The sequence below is a fragment of the Sander vitreus genome, chromosome 10 (assembly GCF_031162955.1).
Source record: "Sander vitreus isolate 19-12246 chromosome 10, sanVit1, whole genome shotgun sequence".
Taxonomy (NCBI): domain Eukaryota; kingdom Metazoa; phylum Chordata; class Actinopteri; order Perciformes; family Percidae; genus Sander; species Sander vitreus.
In genome coordinates, this window is record NC_135864.1 from 19042259 (window position 1) to 19063636 (window position 21378).

Sequence of the window (21378 nt, forward strand, 5' to 3'; positions counted from 1 at the left end):
AGAGAGATGCACTATGGTCCAGCGGGCCATCATCCCAGTAATCTGCCTCAGTACATGAACAAGGGAAGCACTAGAGCATACCAAGAATAGCACCTAACCTTCCATCAGAGATTGTGAGAGCAATACACTACACGAGATTCCCCTAGAAAATGAATCGGCAGCACGGATGTTTCATTTGGATTTAAATGTTGCCTGTGAATGCCTGATAGAAACAAATAAGATTTAATCTCACACAGACTGCCAATGAAGAGTGTTCACGTTATGAAATAGTGTGTGGGGATGAATACAATATCTCCCACCACTGATGTGTAAAGACAAACAACAGCAATACAAGGTTCAGGAATAACCAAAGCTCAACTGTCCACCTTATATGCGTCTTTCTTCGTCGAGGTAAACTTGCACAAGGAGAGCTGCAGGAATTCCTTAAATGTTCAGTTCTGTATGCAGTGGATGAATGGTGAATCATTTGCACACTCCCTCTTCTTGAATAATTTGAGACTGCAAATACTTGAATATGAAATGGAAAGATAGTTGAGGGAAACATCTCTGCATACAAATAGTTTTCAAACAAATTTACAATACTCATTAATGAATACAAAATAAATGATAGATAAGGAAACAGATGCACACACTGTTTATTCAGATCTCTCTTTGAATAACTACCTTTTTGTCAAGTCAGGCAACAGAACAAGAGAAGAGATAAGTCTATAGATAAAGTTGTGCCTGTTAAGGGACTGAAAGGTTCATAACCCACTACGAATCATCAATCACTCCCCAAAGTTGTTTCTTAAGTTACAAGAACAGACGTTTTTTGAAGGTGTTATAGCCTCTAAGCATAATCAACATTTTCAACCCAAACAAGAGATTTTGGTTCAATCAACTTGTTGGTCTACTTTCATATGGATGTCTTTAGTTTGAAAGAATCAGGCTGGCAATATTATATATCTTAACTTTTGACAACAAATCCCATAAAAAGACTATAACCAACAATGCATTGGTTTGTTTCTCAATACTTTCTGAATTCCCCAGCATGTCTGTGGCTCTCAATCCCAAGCCTGGTAGTTCCTACTAAAGACATACATATTTAAAGACTGGTCACAAATCTATAGTTTCAGCATTTAAAAAAAAAAGGCTAATGGATTGGCTAATGAAAACAGCTGGGATCTGTAGATTTTAGCAAATGTTATTCAAAGAGGAGTAAATTGTGTTGTTTTTTTTAGATTTGGTGTGCTAGTTAGTATTTACAGCAGGAGGACAGTACAGATAATACTTGTTAATAGGATCAGTTAATGGTTGATTTTTCATTGGATTTGAAGTAAAATAGAATAGCACCTCTCACTATCGCTTGGACATGACACCAGCTGATTTCAATAATGACAAACTGGCTCTTCTTCTCCAGATCTATTCTCCAGCTTCCTGGGATTGACGCGAGTTTTGGCCTTGCTCGCCTCCAGGCCTTATCTTGTTAGAGACAATTGAAAAAAAAGCAATTACCTGCAGATGCCGCATTGTGCCTGACAAACAAGGTAATGTAGCTTTAGCAGAGGACAACAAGCAACTGCATCGTTCTCTCTCTCTCGTCCTAAGAGGCTGCACCCATCTTGAAACATTTAAAACCACATCTCCTCCGACCATTATGACTGAAAATAGCCTTGCGTCCGCTGCTGACTCTAAAATGCCCTGGCAGCCCGGCTCTGATCGTCCACTCTTCTTCCCCTTTAAAAAGGCCACCAAACACCAGGAAATGTTTTGACTCAGTCCAGTTGGTCTGTTCATTAAGCCTTTAGAAAATAATTTGGGAGGTTGAGGGCTGCCACAGCTCTGCTTCTCTTCCTGAACTAGTCTTCAACTTTGTTTACTGTCTGGGATAAATAAAAGGCTCAGTAAAAGAGGCCTGCAAATCAACAGAGTCCAAACAACACTAACTTTGTCTTGAATAGAAATGCAATTAGCAGAGCATTTATCTCATGAACAGTGAAGGATTGTGAGGGATCCCTGTTTAGTCTTGCGTGAAACCTTTTTTAAAAGTGAAAATGAAGATAATAAGTCTGAACATGCCATGCTGCTCTACGCGTAGTTCTCTTTGGACTCTGAAACAAAAGATGTAACAGAGCTAAAGTGTGTGAGGAGACATGCCTAGAGAGATTACACATGACTGAAAATAACATTAAAATCTTATTAAAAGCTTTGTGCTCCGTTCTCGCTGCAACGGAGCAGTTGATTAGAAAGATAATTGAAATGGAAAGTGAGATTTAACAAGGGAGTTGCATGTTTTGTCAGATAGTAATCAGTAGGCCTACACTATCAGGAAGAAAATTACATACGCATGACAATATTTCACTTCTGGGAAAATGTAACAGGCTTTAAGAGGGATGGCCATGCTGTCTAGAGAAATTCAATTACATGTAACATGTACACAACATTAAGTTGTTCCAATTAACATCCCTTTCATCCCAGTAATTCTTGAAGATGAAATGTGACTCGGCCCGGAGAGGTCATTTGTTTCAAAAGTTTTTGAATCCCTTTGAGATAAAATTTCCTCTCACCAGCTGCACTTCTCTCAGACTAATTCTGTTCATGTATAATAGTGCACAGCCCGGTCTTGTAGTGCAGCACGTCAAGAGGAAAAGTAAACTTCACTATTGTTTTACTTAATGATATTTCAACAACACCCCCATGACCATGGGTACACTTCACACAAAAAACATCGAACTTTGAAAAAGATAAATTTTAAGCACAACAACTCCTCAACCAGGGTTATTATTTTTGGCAAGGCACCAGTGAGCGGGAGGAGTGCTTTGAAGACATTCCTAAGAGGATATAAATAGTGTGTCTATCCCAAGAACCCCCATGCAGACAGTAGGCTGATATGGAGCTGGCCAGCCTAGACCTGATTTCTGCCCCATGACACTGAAATCAGGTTGTGTAAATATCACATTATATGTAAATATGTACTGACAAAACAGTGATGTATTGTGAGGTGTTGAAATGAAACACACAGATTATTCCAATAGATTTTGCACAGGCAGGCCTCTGTTTATTGTCCTGGTGTGAGGTGGTGTGATGGTGCAGTGGGGGTGTGAGATTAGACTCTTACGTAAATGTGGGGGTTCACTGTTAAGAAATGGCTGAAATGGCCTTGCTGTAGCTTAAACTGTAGACAAATATGAATGTGTGTCCAAAATACTAACATTTCTACAATGCAACATTCTACCTATGATGATAAACCTACATCTTTCAGGATTTGATTACATTTTTTTTTCCATGACACACACACACACTCACAGGCAATACTTGCTTGCCATATATGGTGCAGATTAATCTCCTTTTGATCTTTACACAAAACACCCCCTGTGAACCAGTAGCCAGCACTGGAATCCAGCTACATTCATGAAATTTACCCTGAAGTAGCTCTTTCCTCCTGCTTGCTATAGCACAAAAGATTGATCCAATACAGATATTTCTTGTTTAAAGGTGCATGTTTACAAGACTTATTATACAATTACCTATATATTACATTAATTACAACTTGTGTGTGTCTATTAGCTAAATAACTGACCATGTTTGATGTTGCATTACGTTAACAACACTGATGCACTAAAAATATTGCTCTTTTGCTTAACATTTTATTCATTGACTTTTAAATGTGCACACAACACTGGATCTGTTTTGTTTTAATATGACAGTAGGCTACATTAAAATGAATTTGGGGAGGGAAAACAATCAGTCGAGAAAAATGAGTTCTAATGATATAATTCCTTCCCATTGAATTAGATCCCTTATGTGCGTTTAGATGTTCCACATATGATTTTCTTGAAGGATTTCCTGAAATCCCTATTGAAAATAGTGTATATTATGGGGTTCACAGAACTGTTGCAGTAGCCAATCCAAAAGAAAAGGTTGAAAAGTGCGCCAGGGATATGGCAACTGTCTCTGCAGATTGCATGCAGGCTGTACGTAAAGAAGAAGGGGAACCAGCAAAGCACAAACACCCCCATCACTACCGCCAGGACGAAGGTGAAACGTTTCTCCCGCATCTGGGCCACTTTGGTCTTGTTGGCCGCGGCCAGCTGTTGTCGCACAGCTGGGTTCTTCTGCTCCGGGTAGAGCTGTAACGCCCGTGCTGAAGCCCAGGAGAGACGGCAGTTCTGGGGCGGGCAGCAGTCTGACCCCTCCACCTTTCTCCGCTTACTGAAGCGATGATTGCGGGGTTTAGTATCCGACGGACAGCAGCTCTCCTCCAGGTCAATGTCATCCAGCTCCCCCTGCCTCTGCTGGTGGCTGCCGGAGCTCTGACTACTGGGGCTCTCCGTCTCGAACCGGTCCTTCCTGTCGAAACAGGTCTCGGACTGAGAGGGCTGCCTCTCCAGGCCGTTCTTGGCCACGAACACGGTGGAGGAGCGCTGCTTTGCCACCTTATAGATCTTACAGTAAACCAGAATCATGATGAGACCAGGAGTGAAGAAGGATACCAGGCAGGAGGAGAGGATGTACCAGGTCTCATCGTTCAGCAGGCACTCCCGTTCATCATGTTTGGTCATGAGAAGAGGAGGGAAGGAGATGACAGCTGATATAACCCACACCACAACGATCATGGACTTGATGCGCTTAGGTGTCCGCTTCAAGTTGTAGCTGACCGCCTTTGTCACTGACCAGTAGCGGTCCAGGCTGATGGCGCACAGGTGCACGATGGATGAGGTGCAGAACAACACGTCCAGAGCCAGATAGAAGGCGCACCAAGTACTTCCAAAGTACCAGTAGCCCATTACCTCATTGGCGAGGGAGAATGGGATGACCAGCGTGGCCACCAGGATGTCCGCTGATGCCAGAGAGACCAGGAAAAGGTTCTGGGGCGCACGGAGAGCCCGGCTGGTCAGCACCGCTACAATCACCAACACGTTACCGACAATGGTCACCGAAATGATCACAGTAACTACCAGTATGATGAGCGCAGTGGCTGCCTCCGTGTGTGGAAAGCCAAGCGGTGCGTCCGTGGTGTTCTCATTGTTTGAGACGTTTTCCACCAACAGATTTACCTGGGTTAAATCCATTCTAGCTCCAATTTGTCCTTTCGTATCATGTTTGTGGTTTTGCACCCTTTTCCTTTCCAAAACAGCTAAGACTGGGTGCGCTGAGCTGCAGTCCAACTCATGGAGATACGTTGCGCGTAACGCTCCTGGTCAGTGCAAACAGAGTAGAGCCTACATATGACGCAGTGCCTGCACAAATGCATTTCCCCAAACAGCAAATCCTTCATTACAGGTCATCCCCGACGGGCACACGGAATTCCGAAAATATCACTGTGAGAAGAACAGAGTTCACAATCCAACGCTCCACGAGTAAAGTCGCTCCACTGCTGACACGGCGCCGTGCATAATGCTGCTTTTGCGTTTTGGTGAACAGCATCACTTTGGAAACACACTGCTTATAGAATGAATGCCCACACAGGAGTGAGGTGACATCACTCCATCCCATATTTAAACTTAAAGGAGGGTGTGTGTGTGTGTGTGTGTGTGTGTGTGTGTGTGTGTGTGTGTGTGTGTGTGTGTGTGTGTGTGAGCGAGCGAGCGAGAGAGAGAGCGAGAAAGAGCATTGTTTAGACATTTGGATCTCAGTTATCTTTGAAATTGGAAGTGTATTTAGGCGAGCCCTTGGGCTTGTTGTGTTTGATTTCATATTTCATAGTTGTTTTCTTTCTTTTCATACTTAACTTTTCTCAGCATTACATGTAGCTACATCATGCTGGGAGTGGAAAAAAACACAGGTAGTCTTGTGTTGCACAACAGGATGTACCACTAGCTTTCTATTTTATTGTATATGTTTATATGTAAAGTTTGAATATATTGAGTGAAAGTCTGAATATATTGAATGAAAGTGAAAGTCTGAATATATGGAATGAAAGTCTGAATATATTGAATGAAAGTCTGAATATATGGAATGAAAGTTTGAATATATGGAATAAAAGTCTGAATATATTGAATGAACCTTGAATATATTGAATGAAAGTCTGAATATATTGAAAGAATGTCTGAACATATTGAATGAAATTTGAAATAGAATCTGACGTCATTGTCTGCCGCCATCTTGTGTTTTCGTTGTGATTAATCCTAACCGAAGTGTGACACTATGAGTGAATCAGCAAGAAATCTAGTGTCAGCAATTTTGAGCAATGAAGAGATTACACTAGTAACGGTAACCATATCCAGTACCGTTCTCCCAATGAAGAAGTTTATTAACTTTTTCATCGTGGAAGACTGAATGAAAGGAACCTCTTTGGTCAGGCAGGTCCCTTTCATCAGGCTCACTCAACACGCCTTTTATTCAATATATTCAGACTTTCATTCAATATATTCTGACATTCATTCAATATATTCAGACTTTCATTCAATATATTCAAGGTTCATTCAATATATTCAAGGTTCATTCAATATATTCGAGGTTCATTCAATATATTCGAGGTTCATTCAATATATTCAGACTTTCAATCAATATATTCAGACATTCATTCAATATATTCAGACTTCCATTCAATATATTCAGACTTTCATTCAATATAGTCAGACTTTTATTCAATATATTCAGACTTTCATTCAATATATTCAAGGTTCATTAAATATATTCAGACTTTCATTCAATATATTCAAACTTTACATAACGCAAAAAATAACGCAGATTAATCCATTCCATATTGACGTTTGACCCGGAGCCATTCTAGCCACCATTGGACTGTAAAATGAAGGAGGGAGACGAGAATGTGCTGCCTGGATCATTGATTGGAACATTTACTTGTAAAAATCTTCTTCCTGCCAACCCTGGCTACTGGAATCTGGTGCCACTGATATGTCTGCGCTTCTCTCTGATGCTCTGAAACAGAAACATTGCTGCACGTGACGCTAGTTAACACTATACTCGACAGCAGCTAACGTTAGCCTACCGCTAGCTAGTAGCTAGATTAAAAACGGTTACAATGCTGACAGCTAACGCTAAACGGTGTAAAGTTTGACTGTGTTTTACTGTAGAGGATTCAACACCAGGATGCAAACAAAACAACACAGACGGTGAGTTCAATGACACTGGTAAACTACAGCCTCGTTGTGCATTCGAAGTTATTGTAAATGTCCTTTTCCTACCTGGTGGTTGTTTTTGTCGTTCAACAGCAATTTACTAGTGAAATAAGTTATTGTTATAGTGATTACATTATTAATTAAATCATTTCATTTTGACCATATGGCCTTAGCAATAAACAAGCCTTCTTTAATGTCGCCAACTGTTTAGTACCCTTCTTTTTTTTCACTTTCTTAAAAAGTATCGGTTCAGGCACCGTTAATTATGTATGCGATTAATTTCGATTAATTAATCACAGAGTATGTAATTAGATTACATTTTTTAATCGATTGACAGCCCTAATATATATATATATATATATATATTATATGTTTTATATGTTATATGTGATTAGTAAACAGAATGTGCCTTTGAAACATTGGATGAATGGTTGCTGATAATGGGCAATGTAGCTATTGCATTAAAGATCAGCCACTTCTTTCTACAACAGTTGAGAACACTTTTGCAGTTATGTAAGCATATAATGTAATCTGAAAACTGCTGCCGTGATTAAAAAACAATGCAACTGATCTCAGCCGGTATTCTGTAATGGAGTGGAATGGAAATTCTAAGTGACCCCAAACTTTTGACCGGTAGATATATATATATATACATGCACATACCTGCATACATCCATAGCTTACATACCATACATACACATGTACACACATCAACATACTGGTACACATTCATCATTCTAAATGACTATTTTAAAACATTTTCATGACACTGGCAGGACTATGACTGGGATGTTTAGGGTGACATGGCCATTAAGAGTCATTGATGGATGTGGAAGTAAAACAGCACAGTGGGATCTTTCTCTGAACTTTATCAGCCCTGCATGGCTGCCAATCAGGAGGCCATATTGCTCAAATTAAAAAGGCTTTCACGCAACAGTGATTGACTGATCTGCACTTGCATTTTGTCTATGAAATCAAGTGGTACATTTTTCATGGTCCAATGCTCTAACATAGGCCTGGACTTGTTATGCACCTACTTCCATTATTCATACACTGTAATTTAGAATTGTTCTATGCTGGCACATGGAGGTGGCCATAATACCTGTTACTGAGAAGCTTGCATCATTTTTCTCTGAAAGTCTAGTTATATAACATGTATGCAGCGGTGTTAGCCAGCCAGTTGTAGAGCCAGGGGATATTTACCAGTCAGGAGTTATACAAAAAGACACACACACACACACACACACACACACACACACACACACACACAAACACATGGTCAGTCAGGGGTCATTGTGAAATTTAAACTATCAAATAAAATTAATGCTGAGCTGATGAGTCGTCTGTAGCTCTGCTTCCCAGATGCACTTCTCTAATTTTGGATTAAAAAAATAATCTATTTGTAAAGTAAATAGCATCTGCCGGAAGCTGTCAGTATGGGATTTGCAGTTCAGCTAAAGCTGTTCGATGGATGCCAACCTTATAATGTAAGTGTATGTGTGTGCGTCTGTATTCATCCTTGAAAGTGAGTTGCCTGGAGGCTGAGCATCCTTTAGTGGCTGCATTGAGACAAAACACAGAAGCAGCTTTGGAGGAGGATTTGGACATCCTCGCTTCCCTCTTCATTCCTTCGCTCTCTCTCTCACTCCCCTGGATGAACATAAAAAACAGCTAAGATCATCTGAAGGGTGACTTTCAGCATATATTGGGTCTGTAAACATTCCCTTAAAGGCAGTGACACACCAACCTGATAATTGGCCGTCGGACAGTCTGGCGAGGTCAGTGACTTGAGTCTGTTTCGTGCCGTCATCCGTCCGAGGAGCTCTCAGCCTTCACTTTGGCAGTCGGACTCCATGACCAATCTGACTGGTGGAGTGCTAATCCGGAAATGACGAGCGGAATGAGCGTGACTAGAGTCTATCAAAATCTTTTAAACTGACCTTTGTTGATCTGAAATGAAGACAGATTCAGCAACTGCATGGCCTATTTCTCGCTTAAAATGTTTTCAGAAACACGTTTCGGTGAACTATTTTAGTAAAATATGAGATCGTTATCTGAAAAAGCCGCCATGACAGTCTGGCTTTGAATTTCTGGAGAAACCAGACCCACACGATGTGTTCGTCCAATCAGCTGCCGTCGGCAGTCGGCATCGCTTTGATGTATTCCGAGGCACTTTGTTTGACCAACTCGGGGAGGCAGTCAGTCCGACTGCCTTTTCTGCTGAAGGTCGGCCGCCGGGTTAGTGTGTCACCACCTTAAGGGTCTACCTGCTGCATAAAAACAGAAAAATATACTGACCTCAGTAACCAGCGTCCTCCAACACAAACGTGCTCTTTAGAAGCTGAAAACTGTTATTTTTTGTGGGACTCTATAACCTGCGGGGATTCAAGAAATTACATACAATTATTGTTATTACAAATTCTTGTTATGCAATAATTTGATGGAAAATGCAATTACACATATGTCCTCTGTTTTATTACTTTTTTATTTTTTATCTTAAAGGGACATTACTGTAAGAAATGTATGGATTTGTTCAAAAGCAGAAGTCAGACCAGCCAAAAAGTCATACATACTTCAGACCTATACTACTCTCTAATAGATTACTTTAGCAAACTTGTACTTTTTGTATCTTTTACTGTGGCAAAAACAGAAATTATACAACAGCTCTGAATGTTCCTGCTTGCAGGTGTTGACAAAATCCAGTCAACAGAACAACAGGTGTTTTGACAATTGTTCAGGAGAGAAAGAACAAAACTGCCTCCACAATACTGTTGTCCTCTCTAATCCAACATTTGATAAGAGCACAATTTACAGTTACATAACCTTGCATGTTACTAAATATCTCTCAGAGCAGAAAGTCACTGTGATATGCTTTATATTGTGAGGTAATGCACATCTCACTCGCAGACACACACACTCACCTACATTTCATACACATCACAAAAAATCCATATGTGTATATGTGCTGCACATGTATGTTTAAACAAAGAAGGAAAGAAAAGGAGAAAAAAACATTTACTTGTTATTATGTACTGTATGTCTTGACTAACAAGCTGTTAAAACCATTTTGACATCATCATAGAAACATTATTTTGCGATCTGAGGAAAACAAAAAAATAATGACACAACTTTCCGTACTTTCTATTTCAATACAACAATACCCAGCATCCTGTCACTTTCGATCCAGCTTCCTGTTATGATGCAGTCAACACACCTAATGAGCGGTGGACATGCCCGTCCTGACGTTCCCCACCTATGTGTGAATAAAGTTTTTTCCCACGAATTGAGAAATCAAACAAATCTAATCTCACATCAACCAATCATTCAAACAAGTGTTTGCAATTGAGAGTAAAAAGCATAATTGAACAGGCAGAACTATCAGCTAATCATCATGTCACAGTACAAAGTGACATCTTTGAACACATGACCGCTCCGTGACTCACATGCCAGATTCATTTACTGTCACATTTTAAAATATTAGAAGCTCTCAAACATTTGCTGAGTCACCCGGATGGCTTTAATTTCGTCATCTTATCAAGGCATTAGATATGCAACATTATTTGTCCCACTGCCAGCAGGTAATGTTTTGAGTGATGTGGTATTAATGATGATTCATATATTCAATAGTTCATTATCTTAGCAGTGATTATTAATACTCTCGCTGAACATCATTTTACTGCCAAATCATTGCGGTTATTATAAGATCCGTACACGCTTTTTCCTCACTTATTTGTGGATGCTTTTTAACTCACCTAAAAACAGTATTGTTGGCTATATGTCCAGTTGCAGGAGAGTAAGAGAGGTTTCCACTTCTGATTAGCCTTTATGGGTAGTAAAAATACAGCATGATGGAATATGAAGACGCTGATTAGACTGTTTACAGGCCATACAAGACTGTGAAGATAAAAAGCAAAAGATCCCTGTGAGGGCAGGCATCCATATTCAGAAGTGACTAGTGGCTGTGTTGCTCTCGCTGCCTCAATCCTCTTACCTTCCTGTTTTCTTCTAAGGAGGCTTTTTAGGCTGGTTGTGAACAGAACCCACTGCTGCATTATGTAACGTTCCAGGAATAAATGGCCTTAGGTGGTGTATGAAAACCTTGTCTCAGTTTGCAGGTGATTTGTTACAAACATTTTTATCAGGGAATTCAGCATTAGCTTCTTTGTGTGTGTGTGTGTGTGTGTGTGTGTGTGTGTGTGTGTGTGTGTGTGTGTGTGTGTGTGTGTGTGTGTGTGTGTCTGTGTGTCTGTGTGTCTGTGTGTGTGTCACAGCCACACTGTGATTCACATGTTCTTTTTTCTGAGATCACACATCTTTTCACATCTCTCACCTTCTTCAAGTGTTGCTATTGCTGTCAGTAGGCTTGGCAAGTCTGGATAAATACATGACTGCTGACCTTTATTGTGTCCCAAACAAACAAGATTTCCCTCAGCTGCACTGAAATTTTAAAGCATGACCGGATTAATGAAGCCTCGAAGGTCACCCATGTCATCACAATCCCTGATGGAAATTTCACTTCAAATTTCAGCTGCAGTTTGGGATGGCTTTTTATCATGGAAGTCGCTGAGGCTCAAAGGGCAATTGACATATCAGCAATTAGAACTATTTCAATTGGGCTTTTTTCTTTTTATTTCAAATAATTTAGCAGGCATGCTGTAATTTCTGTAAATCATTAAAATAGCCTTGAATATGTTTAAGCTAAACAACTTATTGCAGCTGCTCTCTGAATTGAAATGAGGTGTGTATATATAAAGGGCTTTGTCTTGAACAGACACAGAGCTGTAATCGTTGTGTACACATTCAGCAGAGGAAGGAGCTTTTAAAACTCATTTCCAAGATCTGAGAGTAAAGGCTTCCTGCAAAAACACTTCAGTGAATGAGATCCTCCATCTCATTTTAAGGGAAAGAACACATTTGTAGCTGGTTAAAGTGGATTATGTTCAGGGTGTTTGGTGTGACTTCCTTGTTGACTGGTAGTGGTGGTTCAAAATGAAGAAAAATGGATGAGAAAGAACAGGCAACACTTGAGTATGAGGGCAAATCAAGTCTTGTTTTACCTTATGTAGTGTTAGCAATTCACTATGGAAACATTCTTCCAATCTAATATACTGTATATTTCCCCAGGAAACAAAATTCACCTCATTTACACTGAACAAGTGAAGCAATGAGTAAGAACGCAATGATGAGAGATTATGATATGTTCATTGTATCTACATATGAATGCTCTACATATGTGATTTAATTCATTTCATCTTTTAGATAGGAGATATTTACAATGAGAATGAGACCGAAAGGCAGTGCAATGCTGATAACATTTACAAGTGTATTACAATTGTTCAATGAATGAATGAAATTAATGAACTAAACAGACAGTTAGGCCTGAGGATCTGGCACAGAAAAAGCCATCTTGTTACCGAAATCCAATCTGAAGGCTGCTTTGTAGTTTTGTGAGGAATTTGGTACATTAAGTACAAATTTTGACATGCTGGTGGCACTAGAAGATATGTCAGATGCATGGCCGGCCCACCAACATGACTGCCAGCATTAGAACCACTAGAAAACTACATAAAAAAATGTAAATTCACTGGTTGAGGTTAGGCATTTACCTCCAGTGGTTATGGTCAGGAAAGCCCATTGGTCAGGAGATGGGTTAAAAACATAGACTGTATAAAAGGTTAAAAACAAGTCAGGGTTTCCGGTATGGATCATGTAGTGACAGTGAACTACCTCTTTGAAGCCTCGAGTTTGGCATTTTGGCCATCGCCATCCTGTTTTTTTGGAGGCAGAAATGACCATATATGGACGAGGGGGTGGAGCTGGGGAGGAGCGAGGGGTGGATCCGATAAACAACCCAAGGACACTATGCATGGTGCCGTGGTAGTGACTTTTCAATCACAAGGTAGCTACGCCCTAAAGCATACCCAGCTTTATAGTCTATTTCACTCTAAATGGGACCATCATTTACAAAACTGACATTTATTGAAGAAGACTTGACTTTAAAAATGTTTACTTAGGTAATAAATGAAGTGAGAATAGGGTAATTTTATTATAGACTTCTATACAATCGGGCTTCTTTTTGAAACCAGTGGAGTCGTCCCCTGCTGGCAATTAGAAATTATGCAGGTTTAAGGCTTCACTTTTCAGGCCCGGACCGTACAGGTCTAACACCCTGTCACACCACTTTACTAATGCAATTTAGCAACTATATTTTATTAGATGAATCCCAGTGTTTTGTTTTCAGTGCAAAAGTGTTATTATTGTGCGATCTGACCTATTAGCCATGCTAGCAGTGTGGCTCGATGGCAATGGTCTGTGTGTCCACTTATTTGGACTTATCCAGACTGAAGCTTAAGTTGTAGGCTACTTTGTATTTTGTGCTAATTAGCAAATGTTAGCATGCTAAACTAAGATGGTGAACATGGTCAACATTATACCCTCTAAACATCAACATGTTGACATAGTCATTATGATGTCTGATGTTAGCATTTAGCTCTAAGCACTACTGTGCTTAGAGCTGCTAGCATGGCTGTGGACTCTTATTCTTGTTTTAAAAATGCCAAAGTCTTTACACTTGTGATACAAAGAAGGTTGTCTGATACCACATTAAGTGATTTAAAATTAGGCTTCATGGTCCCTGTCCTCAAGTGGCAGCTGTGGAAATAAAGTAATTTACCTCGAAGCAATTCTTGTTAACTCTTAATCTCCACAATTCTCTGACTCTGCTGTGTACACATTCCCAGCTCTTGAAAGTTAAGTGTTAGTATTCAAGGTATCCCTCTGCATCCTGCCACCAGGCCAAGTGCTCATTAGAGCATTCATTTTGAATTAGACTTTGGCCTCGTTCCCTGTTATTTTTTGCGTCAGCCTGTGTAGTGCAATTGTGCCCTTTAATTATCATAGTAAATATCTCTATTTATTAAACGTGCACGTTTTTGTTGGCACACAATGCTGCTCTCTCAGATATCCTGGAATGAAACTCATCTACTGGAATGAAAAATAGGAGAAAGAAATAGAGGACTATTTCTGGTATTTTTATCTTTACTTTTTATCATGACTGATTCACTAGTTTTTTATTTTCTATTAGCTGAAAATCTTTTTGATATAAAATCTCCTAAAGGTCACAGATTAAAGCCACAACACAAACTGTTAGTGCATACAGAACAAACAGTAGCCTACAAAATGAACATGTTTTTTTTTTTTTTATTTCATACAGCAAGATCAGGTTTTTATGTTAACTTTATTTTAATAGAATCTTAAGAGCTAGGCATCTGGCAGAAGGTGTATCATTTGTATTATAACCAAGGCTTCCACTTGAACAGAAGTTGTAACTCACAAGCTTCAAACATCCATGCAATGAATCCTGTGCTATTAAAATAATCAATGTTTTTATTTTGTAAAAAACACACATCACATTTTTTATTCTTAAGGTGTTTACAAAATGGCAGATGCAAAAATATCTTTTCAGTCCTGACAAATCCAGTAGCTGTCCAGTGAAGGATACTGTTGTGACATCTATCAGCCTCTGAGGTCACAGATTGCAGAGTGAGTCATCGGGCTCTGGTCCACCATCACGCTCTGGACCTGGCATGCTCTGCCAGTTAAATGAAGCTTGTTAGGGGGTACTGTGCTGCTCCACAGCCAGAGAAAAAAAACTAACAGTCCTGAATATGATGGTAGCATGTGTGGCAGGCATGGCCTAAACATTTAAAGAGCATGACATGTATGTGGACAGCGAGTGCAGAGGTGGTTGTTGGATACTTTTCAGACAGCGTCCTTGTGTTACCCTTCCTTGTCTAACTTTGTCAAAACTCTCTCTCTTGCTGTCTCTTTCATGTTCTTGCGTGACAGCTGACACCTGTTGGTTCTGTAAGCTTTTTCACTTCACCCCTCTTATTCCACTACCTGCCTCTCTCTCCTTTCGTCATGTTTCATTTCATGAGTCCTCTGCTATGACCACCTGCTGTTTTTGGGGCGATGGTTAGCCCTTTTCCCTGGTCATGCAAAGTATCTAAGTATTTACAATGTTGTACTTGAACTTGAATCAGTATGTCCATTTTATGCTACTTGATACTTTGCCTATATACCCTAATATAATTCAGAGGGAAATATTTACTTTTTACTCAACAGTACATTTATTTAACAAATATGGTTACTAGTTACTTTCCAGATTAAGTATTACATTAAAAAAATACATGATAAGCATCTCAAATATAATGCATTATTAAAAGGCTTACATTTTTTTTAATTATTACATTACTGACAAAACAACCCAAGAAGGGCGCAGGAAGGACAAAAGGACAATGGGGCTAGGGAACCAGCAAAGTCTCTGGGACACCGGGAAACGGAAAAGCCTCTGGGGCTGTCTCTGGGGCGCTGGAGACCGATAAAGTCTCTGGGGCAGTCTCTGGGGCAGTCTCTGGGGCGCCGGAGACTGGCAAAGTCTCATGGTCGTCCGTAAACGAACATTCATGGAGAGCAGTCGATGTAGTCTCTGGGATGTCGATCGGCCGATGTAGACTCTGGGATGTCGATTGGCCGATGTAAACTCTAGAAGGGCAGTCGACGTAGACTCTGGGAGAGCTGTCATCGAAGACTCTAGACGGCTGGACTTCAGCTGAGACTCAGGAAGATGAGTCCGCTGAGGCTCTGATAGACGAGTCCGCTGAGGCTCTGGTAGGCTTGTCCGCTGAGGCTCTGGTAGGCTTGTCCGCTGAGGCTCTGGTAGGCTTGTCCGCTGAGGCTCAGGAAGACTGGTCACCAACTGAGGCCCTGGAGAACTCGTCATCAGCGGAAAACCTGGAAGGCTGGTCATCAGTTGAGAATCTGGAAGACTGCATGCCAGCTGGAGTTCGGGACCGCTGCATGTCAGCTGGGGTTCGGGATCGCTGCACGTCAGCTGGGATTCGAGATTGCTGCACATCAGCTGGGACTCTGGAAGACTGCATGTCAGCTGGGATTCTGGGAAGCTGCACATCAGCTGGGATTCTGGGAAGCTGCACGTCAGCTGGGAAACTGGACCGCTGCACGTCAGCTGGGACTCTGGGAAGCTGCACGACAGCTCAGGAACACTGGTCAGCTCGGGAACACTGGACAGCTCTGGTTCAGGAACACTAGTAGACTCAGGAACAGGAACACTGGTCAGCACGGGCTCGGGGTCGCTGGAGACCTTGGGGTCGCTGGAGACCTCAGGCTCGGAACCGCTGGACAGCACAGGTTCGCGAGCGCTGGACAGCTCGGACTCAGGGCCGCTGAACAGTACGGGCTCAGGTCCACTGAACAGCACGGGCTCAGGTCCGCTGAACAGCACGGGCTCTGGTCCACTGCACAGCACAGGCTCAGGTTCGCTGGACAGCACAGGTTCTGATCCACTGAACAGCTCGGGTTCTGGGCTAAAGAGAGGTTGAAGCGGGGAATGGCGTCGGGACCCATATCGACCACATCCTCTCTTGTGGCCTCCACCCTTCCCAGGAAATATAGCCAGACAGACCCGCTGAGGTTCTGGAAGCCTGCACGTTACGGGCTCGGGATCGCAGAAAAGCGAAGAATCTGGACTGAAGAGAGGTTAAAGCTGGACATGGCATCGGGAGCCATGTTGACCCTTTCTCCGTCTATGGCCTCCACGAGTTCCAGGGAATATAGCCAGGCGAGTCCCTTCAAAAGACTGCTTGTTGTAGGGGGTGCCCGCTGAACAGGTAGCAGGGGGGCCGACAGACAGGAGTTCAGGGGAGCTGTTGGTAGCTGTACTGGACTCCTTCTCTTCCAGCTAGAAGGCTGGCTGCTTTGGCCTCCTCAGTCTTTCTAGCACACATAACAGCATATTGGAATAAAGTCACAAATGTCTCTGGCTCACCTCCAGGTTGAGAAATGACACCACTCGGAACTGCAGGCAAAGGGGCAGACTGGGCGACGAAAAAAGAACCTGTAGCCAAAATGCTAGCAGGCCGAGAAACAGGCTTAAATGAATTAAATCTATTAGCAGTTGGAGGAGTAGGAGTGGAAATGAAGCTTAAGGAGGAATAGAGTCCTTTAACCAGGGTTTCTCCGACACCTTCTCACGAGCTTCCAACAAAAGTCTCTCCTTTTGGTACTCACTGTTAGCCTCCTTCCAATATGGCCTTTAGCTCCACCAAATCACAGACAAGATCGCAAAGTTCGTCCGAAATAATCTCCACTGGATCCATACCGGAATTGGCTGAGTCCATCCTGGCCAGATTGTACTGACAGGGTACAATGGTGGACTCAAATGCATGACTCAGGATCGAAATGAAAAGGTAAATACAATTTATTGTTCAAGGAACAATCAGGCAGAGGTACGAAAATCGGCAGGCAAAAATTGTCGTCAGGATACAGTCACACGGTCAAGGAAACACTGGGAAAATCAAACTAGGAAAACGCTGAAGAGTGAGACACTAGGAGTAACAACAATCTGGCAGGCAACAAGTGAAACAAGAGGGATCTATATACATGGGGATGGGAAGACAACTACACACAGGTGAATAACATTAGGATGGAGTCAGGTATCACAAACGGCGGGAAACAAATAAAGGCAGGAAGACAAGTGAGGTGAATGAAGACAAAACAGTAAATAAAACAGTCCAAGAAACAAACAGAAAACACAATAAGAGCAGAACTGTACGTGACTTACATGTCATTTAGCTAACGCTTTTATCCAAAGCGACTTATAATTGTTAAATATGTCAGAGGTTGCACACCTCTAGAGCAACTAGGGGTTAAGTGTCTTGCTCAGGGACACATTGGTTGATGTATCACAGTGGGAATCAAACCCTGGTCTCTCACACCAAAGGCATGTGTCATATCCACTGTGCCATCACCACCTCCTTTTTATCCAATTATCCTATATTTCACAAAAAAGCAAAGATTAGAGAAAACTGAAACTCCATCCATCTATCTTCGTCCGCTTATCCGGTGTCGGGTCGCAGGGGGAGCAGCTCCAGCAGGGGACCCCAAACTTCCCTTTCCCGAGCCACATTAACAAGCTCTGACTGGGGGATCCCGAGGCGTTCCCAGGCCAGGTTGGAGATATAATCCCTCCACCTAGTCCTGGGTCTTCCTCGAGGCCTTCTCCCAGCTGGACATGCCTGGAACACCTCCCTAGGGAGGCGCCCAGGGAGCATCCTTACCAGACGCCCGAACCACCTCAACGGGCTCCATTCGACGCGAAGGAGCAGCGGCTCTACTCCGAGCTCCTCACGGATGACTGTGCTTCTCACCCTATCTCTAGGGGAGACACCAGCCACCCTCCTGAGGAGACGCATTTCGACAGCTTGTACCCTGGATCTCGTTCTTTCGGTCATGACCCAGCCTTCATGACCATAGGTGAGGGTAGGAACGAAAACTGACCGGCTCTTTTTGTCACAACGGTGTGATAAATTGAATGTAATACCGCACCCGCTGCGCCGATTCTCCAACCAATCTTCCGACCAATCTTCCGACCAATCTTCCGCTCCATTGTCCCCTCACTCGCGAACAAGACCCCAACGTATTTAAACTCCTTCACTTGGGGTAAGGACTCATTCCCTACCTGGAGAAGGCACTCAATCAGTTTCCTGCTGAGAACCATGGCCTCTTCAACCTGAGATTTGACTATCAGCCGAACCCTCATTTCCAGCAGCTTTACCAGGGAGGCTGAGAAGGATGATACCCCTGTAATTTGCACACACCCTCTGGTCCCCCTTTTTGAACAGGGGAACCACCACCCCAGTCTGCCACTCCATCCCAGGCTTCCACGTAATGTTGAAGAGGTGTGTCAACCAAGACAGCCCCTCCACACCCAGAGCTTTCAGCATTTCTGGACGGATCTCATCAATCCCTGGGGCTTTGCCACTGTGGAGTTTTTCAACTACCTCAGCGACTTCCACCAGGGAAATTGATGACAATCCCCCATCATCCTCCAGCTCTGCCTCTACCATAGAGGACGTATTAGCTGGATTTAGGAGTTCCTCCAAGTGCTTCTTCCACCGCCCTATTACCTCCTCAGTTGAGGTCAACAGTGTCCCATCCTTACTGTACACAGCTTGGATGGTTCACCGCTTCCCCCTCCTGAGGTGGCGAACAGTTTTCCAGAAGCACCTTGGTGTCGTCCAAAAGTCCTTCTCCATGTCTTCTCCGAACTTCTCCCACACCCGCTGCTTTGCCTCTTTCACGGCAGAGGCTGCAGCCCTTCGGTACCTTGCAACTGCCTCTGGAGTCCTCTGGAATAGCATATCCCGGAAAGACTCCTTCAGTCGGACGGCTTCCCTGACCACCGGTGTCCACCACGGTGTTCGTGGGTTACCGCCCCTTGAGGAACCTAAGACCCTAAGACCACAGCTCCCCAACGCAGCTTCAGCAATGGAAACTTTGAGCATTGTCCACTCAGGTTCAATGCCCCCAGCCTTCACAGGGATGCACAAAAAGTTCCGCCGGAGGTGTGAGTTGAAAGTCTGTCGGACAGGGGCCTCCTCCAGACGTTCCCAATTTACCCGGAGAATGCTGGAGTCCAACCCCCTATGGGCGGGTTTGAAATATGTGGAAGTTGGACTATAGTCCATAGCCTCTGGGCAAAAATTATGACGATTTTTGCGTCATAAGAGGCTTTTTTCCAGACCCACAATACAGAGATCTCCCCTCACAGGGGGACATGAGGGAAAGAAGCACGGTCATTCAAAAATACTACCGGGTTTCTACTGATACAAAGCTAAATGCTAAATCGGTGAATTATCCCTTTAAGACAGTGTTCCTGAGAGACTGGGGATTTTTCCACAGAAAACATTGATCTCCAATTTTGTATTTAAATGTTATTCATTATCTGCTAAATGTGAAAAGATAGCAGATGTGATCTCTGACCTACTTCAGCGGAGAGTGTTTGTTCACTCCTCTCAGTTTTGCAGAGAGCCTGGACTGTCTGGCTGGGACCGGATAGGATAAATGCAGTTGTCAGCTCCTCAGTACACACAGATAGCTGTCTTATAGGTCCTCCTCTTGCCGTAATCTCCTATCTGAGACTGAAACTACTTGTCCTCAGACTGACTGATGATTATATTGCTGTTATCAACCTTTCTGCTCAGGCTTGTTGTTGAACAATGCTATTTTCTTTTGTACTCTATGTCCCAGGAGAACCCTTCCACTTAAAGTATATGTGCTTCTCTATGTGCAAAGTAAGTGTTATGCCTAGAGACAAATACTCGTTCACTGATTCTGTTCTTTAAAAAAACTTTAAAACTTTAAGATAAGACTTCTTTTCATAACTCTTGAAAATAAACTTTGTGGAGTGGTGATGTTTTCACTGCACACTCATGATAGATACTGCTCCCATCATGCTTTGCTACCAGTCCTTGTGGGCTTCCATATTCTATCTGAGAATCTCTGCTGATACAGCCCAAAATTAAGGAAAACATAATTTGTTGTATCAGCTGATAAAGACCGCACAGGGATTTTGTTGATTGTCAATATATGTGCAGTGCACTCAACAGACAGACAACAAGCTGCAGTTCAATCAGGAGAGACTTCGTTTAGAGTGAACAATCAATTTTAATTCAAGTGCATGATAAATAGAATTTGAAAAGAGTGTTTGGCAATTACACTCCATTGTGGGCTGGTATATTTCAGGGGATAGTGATGCTGTGATTAGTTCAGGATATTTCCCCCTGGGGTCTAAACACTGCTGGTGGTGGTGAAGAGAGTTGCTGAAGACCTGATGATGGAATATGGAGCAGGACTGGGCGGTTATATGGAGATAAAGAGTGGAGGTAAAAGGGTGGAGAAGGGTCACATCTGTTCATACTGAAATGACAACTGACAGCAGAAGAGAGGAGAAGGGATTTTAAAGTTTGACAGCAAGGATGTGATTGACTAAGAGAGATTGTGGCAAGATCTGGTTGGACTACATAGAGTGAACGCCCACAGAGTGGAAGCCAGAGAGAGATGAGAATGAATGAGTGAGTCTACCTGACTGAACTTTCGCTAAGCTTCATTAAGTGGACTTAACCATACTCAAAGTGAGTCTCGTAGACCTTTCCTTCACTGATGCCTCAGTAAGAGAATCAAACATTAATGCACAGAAAACTCAAGCGACAACCTGAGAATTTCTCTCTTGAAAAATGTTTTAGGAGAACCTACAGGAATAGTTTTGTGAAATAAGCTTAATCAGTCTCTTCCCAAAAGTTAGATGAAAAGATTGTTATTACTTTCATATCTGTCATTAAAAATAAAGGTACACTCAGTAGAAGTTTAGTTTAGCTTAGCACAAAGACTGGAAACAGAGGGAAACAGCTAGCGTGGCTTTGTCCAAAATCCACTAACCGGCACTTATAAA

At 42.4% G+C, this 21378-nt stretch overlaps 1 protein-coding gene across 1 annotated transcript; it reads right to left on the reverse strand.

The window, feature by feature from the left end:
• Positions 1-650: 650 nt before the first annotated feature.
• adra2db (adrenergic, alpha-2D-, receptor b) lies at positions 651-5467 on the reverse strand. Its single transcript, XM_078260755.1, has one exon. The coding sequence runs from the start codon at positions 5049-5051 to the stop codon at positions 3780-3782; it is 1272 nt and encodes a 423-aa protein (XP_078116881.1). The 5' UTR covers positions 5052-5467; the 3' UTR covers positions 651-3779.
• Positions 5468-21378: the final 15911 nt, after the last annotated feature.